The 27,488-nt window shown below is 41.5% G+C and overlaps 1 protein-coding gene across 2 annotated transcripts in view; it reads left to right on the forward strand.

Annotated features, from left to right (window-relative positions):
- Fry (FRY microtubule binding protein) overlaps positions 1-27,488 on the forward strand; it is a 365,147-nt gene that overhangs the window by 280,133 nt on the left and 57,526 nt on the right. For both annotated transcript variants that reach the window (XM_042685416.1, XM_042685417.1), the window contains exons 37-47: positions 2,670-2,820; positions 3,740-3,843; positions 5,423-5,608; positions 7,519-7,717; positions 8,837-8,958; positions 10,953-11,140; positions 12,473-12,567; positions 17,295-17,902; positions 19,295-19,392; positions 19,722-19,892; positions 22,045-22,185. In XM_042685416.1, the coding sequence (XP_042541350.1) occupies positions 2,670-2,820; positions 3,740-3,843; positions 5,423-5,608; positions 7,519-7,717; positions 8,837-8,958; positions 10,953-11,140; positions 12,473-12,567; positions 17,295-17,902; positions 19,295-19,392; positions 19,722-19,892; positions 22,045-22,185 (2,063 nt within the window). The remainder of the gene's footprint in view (positions 1-2,669; positions 2,821-3,739; positions 3,844-5,422; positions 5,609-7,518; positions 7,718-8,836; positions 8,959-10,952; positions 11,141-12,472; positions 12,568-17,294; positions 17,903-19,294; positions 19,393-19,721; positions 19,893-22,044; positions 22,186-27,488) is intronic.

Below are 27,488 nucleotides of genomic sequence, written 5' to 3' on the forward strand. Positions count from 1 at the left end.
TAGGAACAAAAAAAATAATGTAATAGAAGTATCTGTGTTAGGCACAGGTGGCTCATATCTATAACTCATATCTACTTAGGAGACTGAGACCTGGAAGACTGAGTTTTGAGGCCAGCCCAGGCAGACAAAGCCTCAAGATTCTTTTTTTTTTTTTGGCCAGTCATGGGCCTTGAACTCTGGGCCTGGGCGCTGTCCCTCAGCTCTTCAGCTCAAGGCTAGCCCTCTACCACTTGAGCCACAGCACCACTTCTGGCTTTTGTCTGCTTATGTGGTGCTGAGGAATCGAACCCAGGGCCTCATGCATGCAAGGCAAGCACTCTACCACTGAGCCACCTTCCCAGCCCTCAAGATTCTTATCTACAGTTAACTAACAAAAATCCAGACGTAGTGGGAGCATGGCTCAAGTGGGGAAGCACCAGCTGTGAGCAAAAAAGTCAACCGAAAATGCAAGGCTCTGAGTTCAAGCCTCAGTACCAGCACACACATAAAAAATACTGAGATTGGCAATGTGACATAGTAGTAGAGTACTTCCCTAGCATGTATGAAGCCCTGGGTTCAATTCCTCAGTACCACATCAGAAAAAGTCAGAAGTCGCATTGTGGCTAGAGTGGTAGAGTGCTTGCCTTGAGCAAAAGAAGCTCAGGGACAGTGCCCAGGCCCTGAGTTAAAACCTCAGGACTGGCAAAAAATGTTGGACTGGAGGCATGGACCATGTGGGTCATCTGTGAGCCAGCAAGCTGAGTGAGCGTTAAGAGTAGATTGCTTCATTCCTGGATTTCTGGGGGGATCTTCAGAGGGAGAAAGGATCAAGAAGGTGTCAGAAGAGATCTATCAACCCAGTGCTTCATAATCTGGGTTTATCCAAAAGGATGGAGTATGTGTAGCCTCAAAACTGCATTTTACAAATACACATTATAGACACTCTCCTGGGAGGACAAGCAAAGTAAGTTAGACCAACGTTTATGAAATAGCATTCTACCAATAGTATGCAAGCTTTTCTTCAGAACTAGTTTAGACATCTAGATTATTTTCCAAGGCCCTGAGCTAATATGGATGATTTTAAGGACATGTCTAGTTAAGCTGGGTATCAGCTGAATGGTAATTGCAGAAAACCAACCTTACACTATCATAATCTTTCTTGGCATATTTTTGCTGACTGCATATATATCCTAAGGACATCACTAAAACCCAGACATACGAATCTCACTTTTAAAAAAGTCTTTCGTATTCTACCCTCTCCTTTTTCCCCTCTCTCTTCTTCCTTTTCAAGTCTTATTAAAGAGTAGCTAGTTCCTTTAAAACGGATCCAGTGGATCCACTCCAGAGACTGGAGAAAAGAAAGGGATGTAACTAAAGGAGTGATTCTAGAGCACAGAGTGTGGGCAGGGTCAAAGGTGGAAGCAAGGTGACAGGAAGGAGCTATTGAGAGAGGAGGGAGTCTTACTGATGGGGATAGGGACAAGTACCAGATGCCGGATTTATTGTGGAGGTAGAACACTGAATCTGTTAATAATAATTAGTCTCAGTTTCCCCTCAATAAAACAGGCAAGTCAGGTGCTGGTGATTTATGCCTGTGATCCTGGCTACTCAGGAGGCTGAGATTTGAGGATTGCAGTTCAAAACCAACACAGAGGAAACCACCAGAAAACCAGAAGTGGCACTGTGGCTCAAAGTGGTAGAGTGCTAGTCTTGAGCAAAAGAGCACGCAGACAGCACCCACACCCTGAGTTCAAGCCTCACAACAGACAAAAAAAAAGAAAAAAAAAGACTAATTTTTTGCTGCAAATGTGGCCTAGTGGTAGAGTGCTTGCCTAGTATACATGAAGCTCTGGGTTCGATGCCTCAGCACCACATGAACAGAAAAGGCTGGAAGAGGCGCTATGCTCAAGTGGTAGAGCACTAGCCTTGAGCACAGAGCAGCTCAGGGATAGAGCTCAGGCAGACAGAGGCAATTTTGAACTCTTCATGGGTATAGTGCGTAGAACAGTGCCTGTCTGACAGAGTACTCAGTCCCTAATGTCATTAGGTTTTGTTTCATTTTTGTTTTTTTTTTTTAGTTTTTGTGCTGGTGCTGGGGTTTAAACAGTACCTTGCACTCTCATTTGGCCTTCTCTCTCAAGGCTACAGCTCTATGTCTTGAGCTATTCCAACACTTCTGCCTTTTTTGCTGGTTAATTACAGATAAGAGTCTCATGGACTTTTTCTGCCTGGTGTAACTTAGAACTGTGATCCTCAGATCTCAGCCTCCTGAGTAGCTAGGATTACAGGTGTGAGCCACTGGTGCCCAGCTATTACTGTAGTTTTCTCATGAGAGTTGGCTGTGGAATGTGAGGGGGTGACGCAAGCTCTTGCCCAGAACAAACTGTAAATATAGAACTGCATTTTACTATTGGAAGGGGAACCCACGTGATTTCACATTTCACATGACTTTAACATTCAACTTGTATTGCCGTCTAGTAGGTAACCATTCATTTTCAAACAACTAATCAAGTAACTGTCTAATGATTCTGACTTATTTGATCCTGTCATTCATATGCACCAAATCGGGTGATTAGAAAGTTATTTTAACAAGCTTGCATTTGTAAGATCCTTCCTAAAAACACGAAGTAGAGAAAACACACGTCTTCTCTCCCAGGAAATAAAGCACACTTGTCTTTCTGGCCCTACAGATGATCCAATCTCTCCCTATACTGGCTGGTTATTGACTATCACAGAGACCAAACAGCCACAGCCCTTACCCATGCCATGCACTGGAGGGTGCTGGGCCCCATTGGTTGACTATCTCCCAGAAACCATCACTCCACGGGGGCCACTGCACAGGTGAGCAGCATGTTTGAGTGGAAAGAGACAACCACGTAGCTTTGTGAGACCTCTCTCCCTATGAGAAGAGAGAAACATATAGAGATCCCACCAAATTAGATGAGAGAGAGAGTATATGTGCCTGCCTGCCTGCCTGCCTGCCTGCCAGTACTAAGGCTTAAACCCAGGGCCTCATGTTCTCATGTGGTTTTATTTCTCCAAGACTTGAGCCTACCTCTCCCTACCACTTGAGCCACTGCTTCACTTCCAGCTTTTTGCTAGTTAAATGGAGATCAAGGGTCTAAAAGACTTTTTTACCCGCCTTCAGGCTGGCTTCAAATCACAATCCTCAAATCTTTGCTGTCTGAGTAGCTAGAATTGCAGGCATGAGCCACCAGCTCCTAGTACATTAGCAAAATTCTGTTAAATAGCAATCTTTATGCTAAGCTGCCTGTGGCCCTTTGAATGTCTCCTTAGCGTGACCTTGATAAATGTGTATTCTTTTTGTTGTTGTTGTTGTTGTTGTTGTTGTTGGTCATGGGGCTTGAACTTTGGGCCTGAGCACTGTCCCTCAGCTCTTTAGCTCAAGGCTAGTGCTCTACCACTTGAGCTACAGCACCACTTCTAAGGTGTGTAGTCTATAACAAACTTTAGACAGTGCACCAATATTCAAGAGGAACTTGTCTTCAATTCCTCCTCATTCTTTAGCTCCTATTGTTTTGTGACTAGCACACTGTGATGAAATGAGCTAAACAGATGTTTTCCTCTTGTGATGGGACTCGGAACTTTGAAACAAGTTAACTCTGTTTCTTTGGAATAAAAGTTTGACCATAATTCCTCACCAAGCCTTAATAGTTGCCATTCACAATGACTTCGTGATCGATTGGTATTTTTCTGCTCTCTTCAGAAGTTACGTTAATTCTGTCATGTTGCTCACTAGGTGCAACATCGCTGTGATTTTTATGACGGAGATGGTGGTGGATCACAGTGTGAGAGAAGATTGGGCTCTTCATCTTCCATTACTACTTCATGCTGTCTTCTTAGGTAAGACTAGGTCTGCTCAGTGGGAGTCCCCGGGTCTGCTCATTGAGAGTCCGTTTCAGATTGACATTAATGTTTTTCATTTCAGAAAGTCTCTTCCATTTTTTCATGGCTCTTGGGACATCCACTAAATCAGACATCTGTTGTCCAGTCATTGTTTGAAAATGTCATATTTCCACACTATAAATGCAACATCACATCCTAATATCTTTTTATAAAGCCATCCAATGTAAGTTGAGGTTTGAGTCTTTTGCTGAGGAAATACATTGAAAGCCATGTAGTGAGCCAACCAGTACAATCACTGGACAGATGGAAGGAGAGAAATAACATGGAACATGCCAAGCACTGAGCTTCAACTGCCCAAGTTGTAGAGGATAAAATATTGGAAGAAGAACCCAGACAAAAGATCAGTTAGAGATATAAAGAAAAAGTTTTCAAAGCAAGCCTGATGATGCATTCTGCAATCCCAGAGCACTTGTAAGACTCAGGCAAGAGGATCATGAGTCTGAGTCCATCCTAGAATACATAGTGAGACCATGTCTCAAAATAAATTGCCTCCTTTGTAGGCACCATACTTCTTCTGGGGAGATGAGATGCATGCACACGATACTACATCCTGCTCTGGGCTGGGCCCTCCAGGAAACTCTTCCAATGATTCTTTTTTTTTTTTTAATTGGCTGTGGGTCTTGAACTCTGGGCCTGGGTACTGTCCCTCAGCTCTTCAGCTCAAGGTGAGCGCTCTACCACTTGAGCCACAGTACTACTTCCATTTTTCTGGTAGTTTATTGGAGATAAAGAGTCTCAGGGACTTTGCTGCCCAGGCTGGCTTTGAACCATGATTCTCAGCTCTCAGCTTCCTGAGTAGCTAGGATTACAGGTGTGAGCCACCAGCGCCTGGCTCTCCAGTGATTATCTATGGCCCTTCTTCCTAACATAGCCACAGATTACAGTTCATTTGTCCTTATGTAGCCACAGTTTAATCCATAGATCAGCTCTGAGAAATCCATCCCTCTTCCAGGCATGCCAGCAAAGGAAGGCAGCCGCATTTGTTAGTGAATAACGTTACCATATCTTCTCTGAATAACTTCACAGTCTTTGTAAAGAATGCAGAGCTTATTTAACACACAAACACCAACAAGACAATGCACAGAAATAAATTCATATGGACAGGTGATGCTGTTCAATATGTGTGCCTGAACAAATTTGCCTTTAATGTTATATTGTAAATATTGTTAGAAATTAAAAAAAAAAAGCCCTAGGATCCTTCAGTACCAAGGAGATCCAGGGAAGAGACGCTTCTCAGGAAGGATGAATATGAACGACCAATCAGATGCTTCCAGGTCAGAGAGGTCAAGAATGATCCATCCATCAACATTTCATGGGAACCTTTTATTTCAAAAGTAAAGCATTTTATTTTTCCTGAGCCCAGGGTCCATATGCTGGTGTGCCAAACAATTACAAAGAAACACTAAACATTCTTTCAGCCTGTTCCTGCTGAGTATTTTGGAATCTTTACTATCCCTGGAATCTAAAGGCATTTCACATATGTTTATACTAAAAAGATTCCACTGTTTTGTTCCAGGTTTGGACCATTACCGGCCTGAAGTCTTTGAACACAGCAAAAAATTGCTTCTTCATCTCCTGATAGCCCTTTCTTGTAACAGCAATTTCCATGCCATTGCCTCTGTGCTCCTGCAGACCCGAGAGATGGGTGAGGCCAAGACATTAACCGTCCAGCCAGCCTACCAGCCGGAATACCTATATACAGGTAACAGGAGAAGGAGTGGCAGGCAGGCAGCCTGGTCACAGGTGGGAAGGTAACAGAGGTGACCATGGAGGCCAAAGTAACTCCCTTCACTCTATTGCTTTCAACTTTCCACATAATTGAGTGAATAAAAGTATAAGGGATAGGAACTATCTTACTTGATGTGAATTTGCTTCTTGAAAAGCCACCTTCAGGCTGGGGAATGTGGCTTAGTGGTAGAGTGCTTGCCTTGCATGCATGAAGCCCAGGGTTTGATTCCTCAGTACCACATAAACAGAAAAAGCCAGAAATGGTGCTGTAGCTCAAGTAGTAGAGTGCTAGCTTTGAACAAAAGCAGCTCAGGGACAGTGCCCAGGCCCTGAGTTCAAGCCCCAGCACTGGCCAAAAAAAAAAAGCCACGTTCATTTATCTATTTATCTATTTATCACTTATTTATCTATTTATTCATTTATTGTGCTGGGACTGAGATTTGAATTCAGGGCCCCATACTCTCACTTGGCTTTTTCCTAAAGACTGGTGCTCTACCACAGCTATTCCACTTGCAGATCTTTGCTAGTTCATTGGAGATAAGAGTCTCATGGACTTTTCTGCCCAAGCTGGTTTCAAATCTCAATCCTCAAATCTTAGCCTCTGGCAGTAGCTAGGATTACATGTGTGAGCCACCAGCGCCTGACATTCCTGACTACTTTTACATGTACTTTCATCATTATATCATTATTATAATTATGACTGCTGCTCTTATTGATGAGACTCCTGTCGGTGCCTTGAAATTGATATCGTTCCATTGGTCAAGAGCATCAGTCTAGAATACTGAAGGGTGAAGAGAAGGCAGGATGGTGGTTGGTCCCCCAGTGAAGAATAGGCCACAGCTAGGGTGCCCAGCTTCTGGGTTTCATGAAAGTGTTTTCACTTCACAGAATAGTTGAGTCTATTCCAGAAGGTACTATTTAATGAGAACCTATTAAAAACCGTTGGTGTTTAAGGGAAGTCTATTAGAAACCATTTCCCTTTTAAGAGCAGGGGAGAAAGCATTGGCTGAGCTAGAGAAATTACTCTGGTAGGTCAAGCTATATAAGGTGGCCATGAGATTTTTTTTCTTCACCGGGGATTTTTCACGGGTAGAGCTACTCATGAAGACTTCCCCCAAAGAATCGGTCAGTGGTTGCCATTTAGAACAATAGTGTTTGACATTTTCTTTCTTTTCTTTGTGGTACTGGGATTTGAACTCAGGACTTTGTGCTTGCTGGGCTTGCTTGAGCCCACTTTCCAACACTAGAAAAATGATATTTGAAATATCTTACAATGGTGATGAAGTTTACCATCTCATAGAGTTTTATGTAAAAACGCTATACATGTTATACATTATGGCAGTGGGTCTGGCTGCATTTCACATGTCACTGGTACTTCATTCCTTTAAAAGGGAATGGACCTGCCATTCAACTGTCTTGCCTGTCTTGCCTTCTAACAGAAAATAAATATGAAGTCATAATTAACTCTGCGGTATAAAGTCTACTGATCTCCATTTTTAAGCTCTATATTTTGAGCCAAGCTACACAATTGAAAACAACCCCTCTGTGGCCTCTGAGAGACACCCAATGTTCTTTTCAATAGATGCTAATTCAAAGACTATTAAAAGTTCTAGTTCAAACTCTCCAGGACAAAGATGTATTCCAGCAAGTATATGGTTAATTGGAGATGAGTCTCAGATTTGTCTCCTTCTGGCTGACTACGAACTACAATGCTCATACCTCAGCCTCCTGAATAGCTAGAATTATAGGCCTGAGCCAGTGACATCCAGCTTCTCCTCAAATTTAAGTATGATCACATTTCTGTTATGTTCTCCTCAGGTCTCCGTAAGCATGCTGATAATTACCCTTCTTCTACATCCTTCCTTCTCTTTCTCATTCCACTAGGTGGCTTTGACTTCCTGAGAGAGGACCAGTCATCACCAGTGCCTGACTCGGGGCTGAGCTCCAGTTCCACCTCCTCCAGCATCAGTCTGGGCGGCAGCAGTGGGAACCTCCCACAGATGACCCAAGAGGCCGAAGACACTGATGCAGCTGCAGAAGCGGATGAGAAGGCAAACAAGCTCATTGAGTTTCTGACCACCAGGTAACAAGTGTCAGGAGTCAACAGTGCTGTTTTCAGGACATTCTTCTGGAAAAAGTTCCAACACTGTAAAACACAAAGAAAAGTGATCCTAGAGTTCTAACCAACTCCTCTGTCCTCTCTTACCTTGGATCTGCTGAACTCTGTATAAAAGAAATGGAAAATGGTTCTCTTGGGCCCCACCTGTTGACAGTAATGTTGATAGGCAACAGATATGCAGGGAACATTCGGCTAAAATGATATAGCAGACGAGATGGCAGCACCCTGCCATGAGTATGACTTTAAAATCATCTCTTAGAGGTACAGATCTGATTGCTCTTGCCCAAGAACTTTGCTCTGAGAACCAACAATACTAGCCACAGTCAACCCAGGAGCGGCTGCTAGCAAAGCACTGGTTGCTCACATGCTCCCATGAGTCCTTTGGGATCAGGAGTCAGAAACCAGAAACCATGGCAAGCATGATAGAGAAAGCATCAAACTAAGCAGAGGTCAGCATTAAGGAAAGCTGCTAGGGAGCTTGTCCTTTTGGATCTTCCAGTTCTTCAAGTTCACTGTTAGGCTTTAGAATGTTTAGCACCCTGGGGTCCAGTAAAGGCAGGTGGTCAGGACATATGCTCTCCTTTCTCAGGTTTGTGTGTGTGTGTATGAGTGTGTGAGTGTGTGAGGGAGTGAGGGTGAGGTGGGTAAATGGATCCTGAGGCTTGAACTCAGGGCCTAGGCGATGTCCCTGACCTTTTGTTGTTGTTGTTGTTATTGTTGTTGTGGTGGTGGTGGAAACTATAATATACTTCTGAGTCATGTATGGATTTTAAAATACAGAATGAGTCAGGTACCAGTGGCTCAAGCCTGTGATCCAAGCTACTCAAGAGGCTGAGATCTAAGGATGGTAGTTCAAGTCAGCCCAAGCAGGATAACTACTCAAAAAGAAAAGCCAGAAGTGGAGCTGTAGCTCAAGTGGTAAAGCACTAGCCTTGAGAAAAAAAAAAAAGTTCAGGGACAGTGTCCAGGTTCTGAGTTTAAGCCCCAACACTAGCACACATACGCACATGAACACACACACAAATACAGAATGGCAATTAGAGTTTTGACATTTTATGTGTGTGTGCATGTGTTTTTTTTAAGGGCATTTGGCCCACTTTGGTGCCATGAAGACATCACACCCAAGAATCAAAATTCCAAGAGTGCCGAACAGCTGACTAATTTTCTACGTCACGTCGTATCTGTGTTTAAAGATTCCAAATCAGGTATTCTATTCTGTTTGCCCCAATCCCTCCTTTATTGTTTTTGTGTTATGGAATTTCCTCTATCAATGAGGACACCACCTGCAACCTGGTCATAAACTCATTCATGGGTGAGTTTCCAGATGCTGCCTGTGTACCTGAATCATAGTTGAGTACATGAATGGCCAGGACATCACTACTTGTATTATGGTCTGTTAAGTACTTTTCTCACCCTGTTTTTTTCTGTTTCTTTTACCTTACTAGATTAAACTATACCCATACTACTAATTTTTTATAAAATCATGAGGCACAACTCATTCATGGCCATTTTGTCTCAACTGTAAATATCAGTTCTCCTATTTTAATAGCTAGTTAAAAGGATCAAACTGTTTTGTTTTGCCTTTTTTAAGGATTATGAAAGTTTGGAATGGAGCTCTTGCCTAGAATGTGTAAGGCTCTGGGTTTGATCTCCAGTATCAAAAATTAATTGATTTTAAAAAAATGAATCGATGATAAAAATTGTTGGCTTTATTTTTTCATTTGCGTTGGTGTAAGAGCTTGAACTCAGATGCTCACACCCTTGCGTGGCTTTTGTGCTTGATGCTGGCACTCTACATCTTGAGCCATACTTCCACTTCTAACTTTTTGCTGATTAACTGGAGATAAGAGTCACATGGAGCCTGGCGTCAGTGGCTCACACCTGTTGTCCTAACTACACAAGGGGCTGAGATCTGAGAATCGCAGTTCAAAGCCAGCCGGGGCAGGAAAGTCCGTGAGACTCTTATCTCCAATAAGCCACTCCGAAAACCAAAGCGGCACTGTGACTCAAGTGATAGAGCACTTGCCTTGAGCTGAAGAGCTGAGGCACAGCCCAGGCAGGCCCAGAGTTCAAAAAAAAAAAAAAGAGTCACATGGACTTTTCTTCCCAGGCTAGCTTTGAACTGAGATCCTCAGATCTTAGCTTTCTGAATAGCTAGTATTATAGGCATGAGTTATCAATGCCTGACTAAACATTTTGGCTTTAAAAGTGTTTGCTAACAATACTTGTTTATCAGAGGGTACCTACTGAAAAATAAAAATTTCTGACAAGCTGAAATTGGAAAGTCAGACTTGGCATTTTGATTTTACCCTTTGGAATTCATTTGAAGTATTAAGATCATGGGCCAAGGGCATAGTTCAAGTGGTAGAGCTGCTTGCCTAACAAACAGAAGGCCCTGGGTTCAAACACCAGTACTGACAATAATAATCCAAAACACCAACAATAATTAGAGGACTTCAAAAGCCACTTAATTTTGAAGGTAGCCCGAAAGAAGACACCTAAAATTTATATGTGAGCCACTGTCAAAAATACTTGATTATACGAAAAATGAAAAAATATATGAACGCCTTGTCCTGAACTCTCAGAAGATACATCAGGCCATTTCAAGTCTGTCTTTTTTTAACCCCTTCTATGTCTTTGCACATCCTAGCTCTCAGCCTGTGTTTGCTGCACACACCCAATGTGTTCCTAGAAGCATGTGTATTAGAATTGCTTAGCTGCTAACACAAATACATTCTAAGCTGAGAGTGTAACATGTTGAAGGTTAGTCCTTGGTCCTTTTGGGTGTGGGGCAGGTAACCTTGTACAACCTATGGCTCTGCATCTGCCAGCCTCAATGCTCTGCTCCCAGCCAGCAGGTCAGATAGTGGAGGAGAGGGTGAGAAGCAGAGTACTCAGGATGCATTTTGAAGCACTGGACCCTGCTTCCCACAGTCCACTGGCAGAAGGAAGGCACCTGGCCACACCTAACTGCAAAGGGAAATGGGAAATGGGGACATTGTTCCCTCAGGGGTAGAGCCCTGCTGTCTCACGTGGAGACATTTAATGCTTTCAGGTCTATTGTCATTTGAACAATCTTTTGTTTAAAATAATTGACTTTTAAATAAGTGTCACTTCCTGGTCGCTCTGGGCTTTGGGCCTGTTTTCAACCCACAGATGACCCTGATGCTGACCCACTCCCCGTCTCCTCCGGCTCTAGGTTTCCACCTGGAGCAGCACTTGAGCGAAGTCGCACTGCAGACCGCCCTGGCCAGTTCTTCACGGCACTACGCAGGTCGGTCCTTCCAGATATTCCGGGCCCTCAAGCAACCCCTGTCAGCACACGCCTTGTCGGACCTCCTGTCCAGACTGGTGGAGGTGATCGGAGAGCATGGAGATGAGATTCAGGTAACGGAGGGAAGCCCTCTGAGGTCAGGCTGAAGGAATGCTCTCTCTGTCCTTTCAAGCGTTGAGTAAGCCGCTTTCTCTTTACTTGAAAAACTTCCAGACGTCTCACAACTTCAAGAATCATGGTTGTAGAAATTCTATAGCTACTGCTCTGTTTTATACACAAAACTGAAAATTCTTTCAGGAGATCTTTTTTGTTGTTTTTGTCAGTGAGCTTGTTTTGGTCTGTTGTTGTTGTTTTCTTGATTTGGGATGGGGTCTGGTGATGTGTGGTCTGAACTCAGGCCTTTCGAGTGTATTTGGCAGGTGCTCTACCATTAGTCCTTTTTAGTTCTGGTTATTTTTGAGTTAGGTCTCCCTTTTTGCCTGGGCCATCCTGGACTGTGACCCTATGTATTCTTTCTTCTGTAGCTAGAATGAGGCACACACTACCACGCCCATCTTTTTTCTGTTCAAATGAGATGTCATGAATGTTTTTTGCTTGGGCTAGTCTGGATTGAAGATGACTCTTGAATCTATCCTTGTGTGTCCTAGCTACGATGACAGGCACAGCCACTGTGCCCAGCTGTTGGCTGAATTTTTTTACCTGGATTTGCTGACCTTGAGCTGGATTGTCAGTGGTTTTCTTTGGTAGATATGGGGATAGACTACTTTATATTGTTTGGATTTTCTCCCACCACTATAGATGCAGTGATGCCATGTTCCCACCCAGAGTAAGGAATATGGCATCTGTCCTCCACAGTCTCTGTACAAAGCATTACCCTATATGGAGGCGAGCTGTCCCTAGAAGAGCATGCAGGAAGAACCCTGGGGAACTAAGCAGATTGAAAAACAAGGCCCATTACAGGGTCTAGGGCCAATACCCATCAGACTGTTCCTGTATCTCAGGAAACCTGCACACCTGTGCTAAGGGTGCAACTTAAGTGGATGAAACCTGTACACCTGTAGGCTCTACCTTTCTTTCCTCCTCACCTCCTAGCCATCTGTGTTGAGATGCTACTGAGGCCCAATTAATGGCTGTACCTCAACTTGTCAGCCATCGGTGCTCTGCATCTTACTTGCTCACCCTAGCTCTCAGCAGGAGGCTGGCTTATCCCCACCACCTCCAAATATCAGACCCTCTTGAGGCTGTCAGACTTAGAGAAATAAATCTGTTAACTCCTAAGCCACCTTTCCATTTCGTTTTGAGCCTTCGCTAATGCAACAATTATTCTCTAGCTTTGAGAAATACTAACCTTGTTAAAATAAAGTCTGCCTTCATTGAAGTGGTATTCAGGAAGTTGGTAGTGGAGATAAGCGTGCAAGAGTGTTGATGCTCTGTGTGATTGGCAGGGATACGTGATGGAAGCGCTCCTGACCTTGGAAGCTGCTGTGGATAACTTGTCTGACTGCTTGAAGAACAGCGACCTCCTAACCGTGTTATCTCGGTGAGAATCTTCTTATTGACCTTCTGAAATCAAATTCACTATACTGAATATTTGGGAGAATATTTGAGCAGAATACCAACAACAAATCTAGTTTGTGAAGTTTACTTCTGACCTGAAAAAAGTATGCATAATTATTTTTTAAATTTGGGCTGAGTATCAGCTTCAACTCAGGGCCTGGGCACTGTCCCTTAGCTTTATCACTCAGGACTGGTGCTATTCGACTTGAGCCTACGCTCCCAGCTTTTTGGTGGTTAATTGGAGATGAAAGTTTCATAGACCTTTCTGTATTTTTCTAGCTTTAGTTGTATCATGAGACTATGTACTTGAGCAATTTCTGTTCTCTGTATGTAAGCACTAAAAACTATAAACTTTCCTCTCAACATTTGCTTTGCTGTATCCTTGAAGTTCCGGTGTATGTTTTCATTTTCATTGGATTGCAGGAACTTTCTGATTTTTCCCCTTATTTTTTCATGACCAGCTGTTATTAACTATGTATCATTCGGTCTCTTTTGCTGTTGAGTTCTTATTTAATACAATTGTGATCAGGTAGAATACAGGAAGTTTATCAACTTATTTGAAATTTTCCCAGGCATGTGTATCCTAGAATATGAAGACAGTTCCATGGACTGTTGAGAAAAATGTATATTGTGTGGATGCGGAGTGAAATATTCTGCAGATGTCGTCTATTAAGTCTACTTGGGTTATAGTGCCAGTTAAATCAGAGGTTTCATTGTTGACCTTTTGTTAACCTGTCCTTTGGTGACCGTGGGGTGTAAAACCCTCCCACTATTATCATATTGGGGTCTATCAGTTTTTGTAAATCTAAGAATGTTTAATATATTCACGTACTCCACTATTTGGTACATATGTATTGACCAGTGTAATTTCTTCTTCATGGATCATTCCTTTTATTAATATGAAATGTTCTTCTATATCTCTTCGTATTGATTTTGATTTGAAGTCTACTTTATCAGATATCAGTATGGCTACTCGGCTTTCTTGCAGGATACATTTGCTTCAAAGATCTTCTTCCATCCCTTCACTCATTTATCTTTGGCCATAAGATGTGCTTCTTGGATACAACAAATGTTTGGGTTTTGTTTTTTTAATCTAGGCTGTTGTTCTATGTCTTTTGACCAGATAATTGAGCCTTTTGATATTTAAAATTACTATAGAGATATATACCATATATCCTGCTATTTTGTTGTTTCTGTGTTTTTTGCTTCTTTCCTCTTACTGTTTTACTAAACTAATCCTCTAGTGGTTTTTATTCATGCTGTTTCTTTTATTTTTATTTTCTTCTCCTGATACATGCTTCTTTTTAGTCCTCTTTAGTGTTGGTTTCATGTTCATGAATTTCTTTAGTTTTTATTGATCATGGAAAGGTTTAGTTTCTCTGTAAATTGTGAATAATAGCTTTACTGAGTATATTAGTATCGGTTGACAGTTGTCATTCTGAACCAGAATTATGTCACTTCAGGTTCTTATTGCATTTAGAGTTTGCATTGAGGTATCTATAGTTCTTCTAAATCTTCTTTCCATTGTAGTGAAGTTCTCTCTTTGATTTTTCTGCCTTTAAAATTAATTCCTTATTTTGAAAGTCAAAAGATCTGACAACAGGGCTGGGAATGTGGCTTAGTGGTAGAGTGCTTGCCTAGCATACATGAATCCCTGTGTTCCATTCCTCAGTACCACATAAACAGAAAGGGCCAGAAATGGCACTGTGGCTCAAGTGGTAGAGCGCTAGCCTTGAGCAACAGAAGTTCAGGGACAGTGCCCAGGCCCTGAGTTCAAGCCCTAGGACTGGCAAAAAAAAAAAAAAAAAAAAAAAAGATTTTACTACAACGTGTCTGGGAGTATTTTTTCTCTAGTCTTCTCTGCTTGGAGTTTTGTATGTCTCTGTCAGATGGTTAAGATTCTCTTTCTTGAATTTGGGGACATTTTCTGTTTTTATTCTGCTGAAGATGTTTTCAGTGTCTTTAGTTTTTCATTCTTCTCCCTCATCTATTCCAATTATATGTAGTTTTGACCTTTTGGCAGTCCTCTAGTTCCTACCCCCCCTTTCTTCCCCCCTGTCCCTACCCTTCTACCCTGGGGCTTGAACTCAAGCCCTGGGCACTCTCCCTGAGCTTCTTTTGCTCCAGCCTAGCACTCTACCATTTGAGCCACTGCGCTATTTCCAGCTTTTTATATTTATGTGGGACTGAGGAATTGAACCCAGGGCTTCATGCATGCAAGGCAAGCACTCTACCACTAAGCCACCTTCCCAGCCTTCCAGTAGTTCTTGAATGTCCCTTTGGTCTGTTCTGAATATTTTTTAATGCCTTTGACTGTTCTAACTCCTCTGCTTTATCTTCAACCTCTGATGTCCTGATTTCAACTTCTTTTGTTCTACTGCCAAGGCTTTCTACTGTGCTTTGTAATAGGGAGATAGATCCCTTCATGCATCCTAGTTCTTTACTGATGGTTTTACTCATGTCCTTCATAGAGCTCTTCATGCTTTCTATAGATATCGCCTCTCATATCCTACATTTTCTTTTCTTTCTTTCTTTTCTTGAACTCAGAATCTAAGCACTTTTTTCCTCAAGGCTAGCACTACCACTTGAGATACAGGGCTATTTCCAGCTTTTTCTGTTTATGTGGTGCTGAGGAATCAAACCCAGGGCTTCATGCATGCAAGGCAAGCATTCTACCACTAAGCGACATTCCCAGCCCCATGTCCTACATTTTCTTCTTTATATCATCCCACTGTTTGTCCGACTTGTTTTGGTATTCTAGTTTTTTTAAGGATTTGCTCTCTTATTTTGTTAGGCACTTCTTTCATCATTGCTTTAATGAGTCTTTGGTATCTGTGAAGTCCTCCCACGTGTTGTTGTTGGTTTTTGAGGATGGCACATTATCTTGTGAATTTTGTGATATCTCTTGCTGTGATTTATACATCTGGATTCAGGGTTTGTGAAGGCCCTTCACTGTAGGTACAGATTTCCATCATGATGAGGAGCAGTGATGAGAGTTTAAGCATGGTGGTGAGGGTTGTTGCTGCCTTCTCCCTGGAGTCCTTTGAGGACTTGCAGTGACTTTTCCCCCTGCGGGGGGAAGAATGTGGAGGCCCTTTGTTAAGATGCCTCCCTTAGGCCTTCGGAGAGTGGTGAGGGCTGGGCATTTCTAGCCATTGTTTCTGTTGTTTTCCAAGCCTTCAGGTCCAAAGTTGTTGACCTCTGTCTTTCTGGTGGTTAGGTGGCCAAGCAGGTCTCAGAACCAAACAAAACCCTAAATATTATTTTTAAGTGGATAGATACAAGTTTATCTGAACCATAAAAAAATAGTTGGAATAAATGCTAACTTAAAGAAATCTCTACCTTAATATCTTTTTTTGTTCCTGACAATATTTTATAACCTATTTTAAATTTATTATTTCATGATTTTACAACTGAGATCATCTTCCTAGAAACTGAGTCAGTAAAAATATTATGCCTTTTGGAAGTTGTGTGTGTGTGTGTGTGTGTGCACGCATGCATGCATTCCATTTCTGGGGCTTGAATTCAGGGCCTGGGTACTGTCCCTGAGCTTTTTTGTTCAAGGCTAGTGCTCTACTTCTTGAGCCACAGCTCCACTTCAGGCTTTTGGGGCATTTAATTGGAGATAAGAGTCTCATAGACTTTCCTGCTCAAGCTGGCTTTGAACCATGATCCTCAGATAACAGCCTCCAGAGTAGTTAAGATTACAGGCATGAACCACTAATGCTCAGCTGTAACTTGTTTTATTCTTAAATTGATTTTTTGTGCTAGTACTGGGGCTTAAACTTGGGGCCTATGTGCTGTACCTTAGTTTTTTTTCTCTATAGTGTTCTACTACTTGAACCATACCTCCGCTTTCAACTTTTTAATAGTTAAGTTGGAAATAAAGTCTGACAGACTTTCCTACCTAATCTGGCTCTGAACCTGGATCCTTAGATCTCAGCTTCCCAAGTAGCTAAGATGACAGGTATGAGCCACCATGCCTGGCAAGTTGAACTACTATCAAACATATTTTTCTAAATGAACCTACAAACTTATCTAAGGCAGTAAAAATTGAACTAGAATTGACTTTTCAGCATAAGTAGACAAATAATTTTCACTAAATTTCAATAGGTAAAAAAATACCTTTGACACGAATATTTACTTTGCTCTCTATATTTGAGATTCCTGATCAGTTAACAGAATATTAAAATGTGTGCTCATCAGGTAAATTTTATTCCATAATTACTCCTGTCCAAATTTGAACCAAAAAAATGCTGATTGTTTGAGATCGGCCTTCAGTAAGTAGAGTCAAAATTAGGTTTTGTTTTTTATTCTGTAAGAGAAAGTTTTTCTTTTAGTTTTTTTGACAATACTGGGTCTGAACCCAGAGCCTACCTGGGCTGGTGCTCTACCATGTAACTCACACCAGCACCACTTTTGTTTGTGTTTTGTTTTTGAGAAGGGCATCCAAGTAACTTTGCTGGGACTGACCTCACAATCTCAATTCTATTGCCTCTACTTCTAGTAACTGGTGTTACATGCATGGGTTACCATGCCCAGTTCTTGTTAAACTCTCTGCTGAGGTTTATTTTTCATAGCTTTAAAGATAAGGAAAAGGAAGCTGGTAGAAACAGTATGCACTCTGGTGTTTTCTCGGTGGATTTTTGAGGACTGGCTTTTTAGGAAGCATGCTGGCAATCTATTGAACTTACCTATTTTTATACCCAGCTCTTCATCACCAGACTTAAGCTCCAGTGCTAAACTAACAGCAAGCAGGAAGAGCACAGGACAACTAAATGTGAACCCAGGAGCCACCAGTGGCAACCCCACGACCACAGAGAGGAGTCGACATCAAAGAAGCTTCTCTGTGCCCAAGAAGTTTGGAGTTGTGGACCGATCCTCCGACCCACCTCGAAGTGCCACATTGGATAGAATTCAGGCTTGTACCCAACAGGGCCTCTCCTCAAAAACCAGAAGTTCCTCCTCCTTGAAGGACAGTCTTACAGACCCATCCCACATAAACCACCCAACCAATCTCTTGGCAACCATATTCTGGGTCACAGTGGCCTTGATGGAGTCTGATTTTGAATTCGAATACCTCATGGCCTTGAGGCTGTTGAATCGACTGTTGGCACATATGCCACTCGATAAAGCTGAGAATCGAGAAAAACTTGAGAAGCTCCAGGCACAGCTCAAGTGGGCTGACTTCTCAGGGTTACAGCAGTTGCTGCTCAAAGGATTCACATCCCTCACCACCACAGACCTTACCCTGCAGCTCTTCAGCTTGCTCACACCAGTGTCTAAGGTATCCATGGTGGATTCATCACAAGCTATTGGTAAGTCCAACATCATTCCCTCATATAGTTTGTCTCCAGTGGAATAAGATGATAGGGACTTAGGTGATTTTAACAATTCTAACGGGAATATAGGTATGTTTGGTAGTCAGTGTTTTGCTTTTGGTCTTTTTGCTTTTTTTTTTTCTGTCCTAGTGTTAGAGCTTCAACTCAAGATTTGGAAATTTGTCCCTAAGCTTTTTTTGCTCAAAGCTGGTATTCTACTACTTGAGCCACACCTCCACTTTTGCCTTTTTGGTGGTTAATTATAAATGTGTCACATGGACTTTCATGCCTATGCTGGCTTTGAATTAAAACCCTCAGAGCTCAGCCTCCTGAGTATTACAGGATTCAGTCTGAGGATTACAGGTATTTGGTCTCACTTTTTTTTTCTTTCAAAATTCTATATGATGAGCTGTGATATGGTTCATTGGTAGATCACTTGCCTAGCACAGATACATGCACATGGCCCTGGATTTGAACTTCAGTACTGAAAAAAAAATATGTAAACTTTATTTACATTATACAAAATACTTTAAGGTAATATCAGAAAGGTCACAGAAATTATATATAAGATATTAGTGCTATTTTTATGCTCTCCAGATCAAGTTTCAGATACTGTTTATTTTTGCCTTACTCTTGTACGTTACTTAACTTCTAAATCTCTTCTTTTTCTTTGCTGTTCTTTTCCTCTTGAAATTTGTTTTTAATTAAGGAAGATCAACTTTTAACACCATAGTAAGTAGCCCAGAATCATACCAAGAAGTAGATTTTAACTCAGATATATCAAGCAATTCTTTCTCTTTATAAACTATGTGGCTATCCACTGATGGCTCACGCCTATAATCCTAACTACTCAGGAGGCTGATATAGGAGGTTTTAGGTTGGAAGCCATCTTGAAATGGTTATCTCCAACTAACCAGCAAAAAGGTGGAAGCAGAGGTGTTGCTAAAGTTGTGGAGCACCAGCCTTACGTGTAAAAATCAAGGGATGGAGAGTGTGAGGTCCCAAGTTCAAGCTCCTGTAATAGCAGTAAATAAATAAATAAATAATCATGTGACTATGACTTAAAAATAATTGGCCTGTGCATCATTGTTTCATTTCTGTCTGTGCCAATGAAACTGTACCCATAGTCCCTATTCTCAGTCAGTCCCTGGCAAGATGACCAGTGTCTGTTAAAATTGTATGTCTGGTTCAGTTCCTCCTTTGCAATTGTTGCCATTGTGGTTAAAATTTTATAATTATTTTCACAGATTTATTTTTGTCATATCATATTTAGGCTTCTTCAAAAGACTGTTTAGCCTCATCTGGGAATAAAATCTGTGAAATACCTTCCACTACACCAGTTAAAGCGTACTATACTCCGCTGTCTCCATTGTGTCTTCTCTCATCCAGGGTTTCCTCTGAATGTCTTATGTCTCCTGCCCCAACTGATCCAGCATTTTGAAAACCCCAATCAGTTCTGTAAGGACATAGCAGAAAGGATTGCTCAGGTATGTCTTATGGTTCTATGTTCAGGCCATCAGGAAGGCCATGCCAGGTAGGAATTACCACCTTAGAGAAGCAACGATCACCTCACCTAAAACTGCTAGTGCATCTCTGAGTGGCTAATCTAGCTGTCATCTTTGCCTACATTCTTAAGACAAGGGAAAAGAATTTTTGAAAATTGCATTAGCTAATTACTTAGCTAACCACTTCTGTAGTGACCAAAAAAATGTATGCCAGTCGACTTTGCAGACTGTCAGAACATATAGCAAAGTTGTTGATGTTTCTTCTAATCACCAGAAGACTGTCACCCTAATTGGTTCTGTTGCCTTAAAAGGTTTGCTTGGAAGAGAAAAACCCCAAACTTTCAAATCTTGCACATGTGATGACTCTTTATAAAACACACAGCTACACAAGGGACTGTGCCACGTGGGTCAATGTGGTCTGTCGCTATCTTCACGAAGCCTATGCCGACATAACCTTGAACATGATCACCTACCTTGCAGAGGTAAGTCCTCAACTAAGGATAGCCTGGCTCATAGCTTCCATCATCCACCTGTTAGACACTTGGTTTTTGTTTGTTGGTTGGTTGGTTTTGTTAAATCAGTCCTGCGGCTTGAACTCAAGCTCTGGGCACTGAGGTTCTTTTGCTCAAGGCTAGCACTCTGTCACTTGAACCCCAGAGCCACTCCAGCCTTTTCTCTTTATGTGGTACTGAGAAATCAAACCCAGGTCTTCATGCATGCAAGCACTCTATCACTTAACCACATTCCCAGCCTAGACACTTGTTTTTATTGTTAATTATGTATTATAATAGATACTAAAACAATCATTTTCCTTGCAACAAATCCATGAGTGCATTATATTCTTTTATAATACAGAATCTGAGGTTCAGCCAGGTTAACAATGTACCCCACTTTCAAGGCAGCAGAGCAAGCCTCCAGCTTTCTGTCAGTGCCTGGTAAAGATGAGAAAATGTTAGCCTGAATGTTCAGATTGTATTACAGAACTTCTTTGTGGCTTGAGATGTTAAATGGGTATTTATTCCAAATTACATAACACAGCTTACTTTTATTCTAAAATAAGCTTGCTATAATTATCTTTTGTATTTACAAAGCCAGAATCAAACTTTTATCATCACACCAATGAGTTTCTATCAAGTTAATCACAAGCCTGTTTCTCTGACTTCTGTGTGTGTTGGTGCTAAAACTACATAGCAGCAAAGATGATGAAATGTATTCATTTAGCACCTTCTGTCCCAACCATGAACACACAAGGTCCTGAAGTCTATGGGATCCATGGGTGATAGGTAACCACTAACTTATTTCAACAACTTTAGTCTTGTTTCGCCTTCTGCGATAAGAGTTTGCACAGTTTGTTATGGCATTTCCAAAGAGAATGGGGACATCTGTCCTAGCTTTTCTTTTAGTTATGTCACCAGTCCAAGTCTAAGTAGGTTAAAAATAATCATTATCACCAGAAGCTCATGCCACTTACTACTCCTCGTAAGTAGCTAAGATTACAGGCATCAGCCACTAGCACCCAGTTTCAGCATGTAATTTAACATTAACTTACACATTCATTTCCCTACAATTGAACATTTCAATTGCTTTATGATTTTTTACCATATAAATAATGTCTTGGCAAAAAAATCTTGTAGATAAATTATGCTATTTCTGGCTTGGAAACAATTCCTCAAAGTGTAATTTCTATTTCAAATGTGTGACCCTCAGCTGGACACCGGTGGTATAATCCTAGCTGCTTGGGAGATTGAGATCCGAGGATCTTGGTTCAAAGACAGCTGTGGCAATAAAGCCCGTGAAATTCCTATCTCTAATTGACTACCAAAAGTTCAGAAGTGAAACTGGGTGAGCTGTGGCTCAAGTGGTAGAGCACTATCCTGGACTTCAGAAGCTCAGAAACTGTGCCTAGGCTTTGGGTTCAAGCCCCAAGACTGGCACACGTGTGCACACGCGCACACACACACACGCACACACACACACACACACAGATATGATGCTCTATAGTGCCCTGACCTCAGTTGCCGAATCATCCAATTTACATCTCTATTGATATTCAACTACCCATTTCCTTAACTTCTTACCAATATTGAATATTATCAGTTGCTACTCTTTGCAGTTTAATGATTGACAAATTATTATATCTTTTGCTTTAATTTGTAATTTTTTGTATGGTGTTTTGGGGTTTTTGTTGTTGTTGTTGTTGTTGTTTTTGGCCAGTCCTAGGGCTTGAATTCAGGGGCTGGGCACTGTCGCTGAGCTTTGTCAGGATTTTTCTGAGTAGTTCGCTGCAGATAAGAGTTTCACAGACTTTCCTGCCTGGGCTGACTTCAAACCATGATCCTAGATCTCAGCCTCCTGAGGAGATAGGATTGACAGGTGTGAGCCACTGGTGTCCAACTTTTAATTTGTAATATTTGATGATTAGTATTGTTGGGTGCTTTCCTTTTGAGATTTTTTTGTTTGTTTTTTACATTTTATCGTGTGACTTTTCTCTGTGTCCTCAGAATTTTCACATTGCCTTCAGTGGCCTCTTCATGGCTTCCATAGTTAGGATTTTGTTTTGTGAAAGCATTGCAAAGCCTGGTGCTTCTCAGGGAAAATGGGGTTAGGGCTGACCGCTGGCTCCCCTTTCCACAGCTTCTGGAGAAAGGGCTCCCCAGTATGCAGCAGCCACTCCTCCAAGTGATCTACAGTCTGCTCAGCTACATGGACCTCTCTGTTGTTCCTGTGAAGCAGTTCAATGTGGAAGTTCTCAAGACCATTGAAAAATATGTGCAGGTGAGTGCTTGGATAGTGGCACTGGTTAGCCAGAACTATGGGAAGACTGGGTACCCAACCACATGGGCACCGGCCTACACACTCATTCCTTGATGCCATCAGTGTTCAGGATCACAGCCTGAGTGACATTCCTGAGGAGAAAGGCAGAATACGGCCTTGGCATGCTTATTTCTTCAGAGGACAAAGTTCTGCTTTTTAGGGCTCACAGGCTGTGCATTATTGTGAGGATCTGGCTGGTTATTCTGTGGTGAAAATTTCCACTTGGGGGTTAAGGAAACTGCAGTGAAGGAACTTGGATAAATGTACTTGAAAATATTCCAGCAAGCAGGCTAGGTACCAGTGGCTCATGCCTGTAATCCCAACAGCCCAAGAGACGGAGATCTAGAGGGTCTCCATTTGAAACTAGCCTAAGCAGAAAACACCCATGAAACTCCCATCTTCTATTAATCAGCAAAATGCTGGAGGGGAGGCATGACTCAAGTAGTAAACACTGGCTTAGTGAATGTGAGAGTCCTTGAGCTCAAAACCCCAGTACTGCCTGATGGCTCATGCCTATAAACTTAGCTACTCAGAAGGCTGAGATCTGAGGATGGCAGTTGGAAGCCAGCCCAGGCAGGAAAGTCTGTGAGACTCTAATCTCCAATAAACTACTCAAAAAATCCAGAAGTGGAATTGTGGCTCATGTGACAGAACACCAGCCTTGAGTAAAACAAACTCAGGGACAGAGCCCAGGCCTAGAGTTCAAGCCCCAGGGTCAGCAAAAAAAAAAAAAAAATACTGCCAAAGAAAAAGAAAATATTCTGTCAAACAACCAAAAAAATAGTTAGAAAAAAATTATTCATGATGTATAAATAATTGATGATGTACAATGGGGTTCATTATTGCTAATCTCTATTTCCATACCAAATAGCCTAAAAGTTTTAATACAATTAGGAACAAATAACCCAAGATACTAACACTAGGATCTCAATTAGTAGTGAGTGGAGCTGGTATTTGAAGCTGGCTCCAAAGCCAGCGGTTTTAGTTTCATTGTAGCAGCCACCTTCCCATCAGGACTCTGGTAAACATCAATAAACACCTGCACACTGCTAAAGTCATACCCTGAGATAAAACCAGAAATTTAAAATAGCAACCCAAACTACAAAAGGTTTCTAGAAACTTGGAAGTTAATCTGAAACACAGAACCTCAGACTGAAGCTGGAGGAGGCCACAGTTAACAACACCGACACCTTTTTCTCCAGATCTTAGATATTCCTTTTTTATCTTAATTTCACCAGCCATATGACTTACAGAACTTTTTCTTTAACTTTTAAAGTGATTTCTAAACTATCTTTTTCATTTTTCAAGGGCCACATTGTGGGCATCTGGTGACCACATCTTTCCGTGGTCCTATAGTATGTGGTCCATTTCTCTATGATCTGACAATGCCCACATTGCCTTAGGCCTGCCAATCATCTCTGATGCTTAGTGTTTTGCCTTGAACAATGATTAATTTCATTTTCAGAACATAATCTTCCTTGTGCATAATTTAACAAGGAAAGAAATATATAAGTGTAAAAAATCTATGTGCATCTGATCATATAAAATATTTATCAAAATGAAGAGGAAATGGAACAAGATTTTTTCTTTGCTGTTGTTTTCTGTTTTCCTTTTGTCATATTGGTTCATTTATCTGTCTTTAGGAGGGTACAGGGACACAGAAATGGTAGGACAAAGGGTGAACAAATGTAGCAGTGGTATTTACTAGACACTATATTAAAAATGAACCAGGCTCCAGGTGCACGTAGCTCAGGCCTGTAATCCTAGTTACTCAGGAGGGTGAGATCTGAGAATCACAGTTCAAAGCCAGCCTGGGCAGGAATGTCTGTAAGACTCTAATCTCCAATTAGCCACCAGAAAACTGGAAGTGGCACTGTGGCTCAAGGGGTAGCACACTTGCCTTGAGCTGAAGAGCTGAGGGACAGTGCCCAGGCCCAGAGTTCAAGCTCCATGACCGGGGGGGAAAAAAGAACTATGCAATTTGTGGGTGGGGATGGGAGGGAAAACTGAGAGGGAGGGAAGGGATGACATTTTTCAAAAAGAAATGTACTCTATCTGACTTAATGGAACTCTAACCCCACTATACATCTTTATAATAACAATAAAAAATTCATGAAAAGAAAAAATTATAATTTTCAACAAATTGGTTTACCTATGTTCAATATTTTAATTTCAGTCTGACCTACTTCAAAGGCCTGGTCAGACTGAGGCTTTTCAGGGAAACAAAGAAGGTAACACAAACTGAGTTTTTGATAAGCACTAAGAAAAGGAAAGGCCATCCAGGATTCTGGAATAGCATGAGGACAAGCATACAGGCTGAAGAGACTTGGCCTGGTTTAGGATACTCTGAGTTTTGAGTGTGAACTATACCCTTTCCACTAGAGGGTGCTCATTAAGAGATTTCAACAGAAAGGTGGCTTGGTCTACCAAGTTCTTGAAAGATCACTGTGGCTAGGGTCTTGAGGCCTGTTACAAGGCCCTTGATATAGTCCAGGCCAACCAGGAGAAGATTCAGCTGAGTTGCAAATCTGAATGGAAAGAATGGGACAGATTACTGGGACAAAAGGGTCTCATATCTAAAATATACCTGGAACTTAAAAAATAAAATCCCCCAACAACAAATCTTCAAAGAAACAACTGCCCAATAAATAAGTGGGCTAAAGACTTAAAGAGAAACTTCTCTGAAGAGGAAAGAAGGATGACCAATAGACACATGAAGAAATGCTCAACCTCCCTAGCCAGAAAAGAAATGCAAAACAAAACAACATTGAGATACCACCTCACCCCAGTTAGAATGGCTAAAATCAAGAACTCTAATAACAACAGATGCTGGAGGGGATGTGGACAGAAGGGAACATTACTGCATTGTTGGTGGGAGTGTAAACTTGTTCAACCACTTTGGAAAGCAGTATGGAGGTTCCTCAAAAGACTCCACATAGAGCTCCCCTATGACCCAGCAATCCCACTTTGGGGCATTTACCCAAATCATCACAAACAAGACCACACTAAAGCTACCAGCATAACTATGTTTATTGCAGCATTATTTACCATAGCTAAGATATGGAACCAACCCAGATGCCCCTCAGTAGATGAATGGATCAAGAAAATGTGGTGTATATACACAATGGAATTCTATGCCTCCATCAGAAAGAATGACATTGCCCCATTTGTTAGGAAATAGAAAGACTTGGGAAAAATTAAGTGAAGTATGCCAGGCCTAAAGAAACATAGGCCCCATGGTTTCCCTTATTTGCAATAACTAGTATATGTCTGAGTCAAGCAAAAAAGGTCAGATAAGTTGATGTTAGGGGAATGAACCCCAAGATAAATATTCAAATGTTTTTTTGTTTTTTTTCCTTTCATGCAATTGTTTCTAACATATTTATAAGATGATTTCTTTGTTGCTTTGTATGTCCCTCCCCCCCGGTATAACCCCTGCTTTTACTGTATGGGATGTTGGTATAATTTGTGGAGGGGAAGGGAAAAAACAAATCGTTAAAACAGAGATACAGGTGGACCCATTGCAACAATGAGATGTACAAGTCATTATGTCGAAAAATGAACTTTACGGGGCTGGGAAGGTGGCTCAGTGGTAGAGCGCTTGCCTTGCATGCCTGAGGCCCTGGGTTCAATTCCTCAGCACCACATAAGCAAAAAGAAAAAAGCTGGAAGTGGCGCTGTGGCTCAAGTGGTAGAGCTCTAGCCTTAAGCTGAAGAGCTGAGGAACAGCGTCCTGGTCCAGAATTCAGGCCCCACGACTGGACCCAAAAAAAAAAAGAAAAAGAAAAATGAACTTTACAACTTTGTTGGGGGAGTGGGGGGAGGATTGGGTGGGGGTAGGAGGGAGGATGGGAAGGGATGGGAAGGAGAAACAAAGGAGGAGGCTGCAATGCTTGATAAGAAATGTACTCATTAACTTGTCCATGTAAGTGTAACCCCTCTGTACAGTATTTTCACAATAAAAAAAAAAAAAAGAGAGAGAGAATGAACCCGAAAAAAAAAGAAAAAGAAATGTACTCGTTATCTTGCCCATGTAATTGTAACTCCTCTGTACGGTATTCTCACACTAAAAAAATAAAAATAAAAAATAAAAATAAAAAAGGTAGGAGAAGAGTTTGTAGTGGGGAGGGCAGTGAGACCACTCAGTCTATGGTGAAAATGTAAATGATTTTATTGAGCGAAAAGTGCTGATGCGCCTGGACCACACCTGGAGTTGGGATCCCAGGAAACAGTCCTGAGTGCCAGTCCACATGGGCTTTTAAGCATTTTGGGCTAGGGCGGGGAAAGGGGCAGGCTGGGTGTTGGTTTTAGCCAATGATTGTTACAAGAAATTCTCACCTAAAGTTTACATTTCCTGCCAAGGTTTTGCTGGTGGGAAGCAGGGGAATAGAACAAAGGGTGGTGACGGTTCAGCTCACTTTGGGTTAGGGTTAGGGCTCACATTGTTCAGAAAACAGAGAAATGGAGTTACAGAGTTACAATTACAGTTACTAGCTAAAATGGCTAGTTACCAGGGAAGTCTTATCCACAGCACACTTACACTTATATCTTCAAATCATTCATTATCCATTTTACACAATCCAAGTCAAATATTATATTCCATCTTTACTTCCTCTACCATATCAAGTTAAGGACTTTCAGATTATTGGATTGGGTAATGAAGACGATAAAAAGGTGAGGAGGAAAAGAAATCAAGATATGCAGGAAACAAATGGAATAGGGAGACCCAGAAAACTAAAAGGAAGAAAGAAGACTGGGACCTGGAGGTAGGAAGAACGTTGAGTAAGAGGCAATGTCACCAGCATAATAGGCCTTAGAGATATCTGTGGGAGGGTATGTCCACACTGGGGCTTGACCTCAAGGCTTTGTGCTGTCCTTAAGCTTTTTAATTCACAGCTGGCACTTTACTACTTGAGCCATCTCCACTTCTGGCTTTTTGCTGGTTAATTGGAGATAAGAGTCTCATAGGTTTTCCTGTCTGTATGGGCTTTGAACTGGAACCTTGGATCTCAGCCTCCTCAGTATCTAGGACTACAGGTATGAGCTGCCAGATCCTGGCTCTTAGGAACATTTTTTAAAATCAAATTAAGGAGACAGTGAGCACATTTGCAAAAGTGGTATCTTGTTTGAAACCCCAATTTACTAGAATGTGGCCAAAATGGATTGTTTCCTACATCTGGCTTATGTGTGTGTTTGTGTGTGTGTGTGTTTAAATATTTATATACATATGTGTATATACATATAGTATATATATACATATAGAA

Source organism: Dipodomys spectabilis, unplaced genomic scaffold (genome assembly GCF_019054845.1).
Source record: "Dipodomys spectabilis isolate Male_0828 unplaced genomic scaffold, ASM1905484v1 ptg000095l, whole genome shotgun sequence".
Lineage (NCBI taxonomy): Eukaryota > Metazoa > Chordata > Mammalia > Rodentia > Heteromyidae > Dipodomys > Dipodomys spectabilis.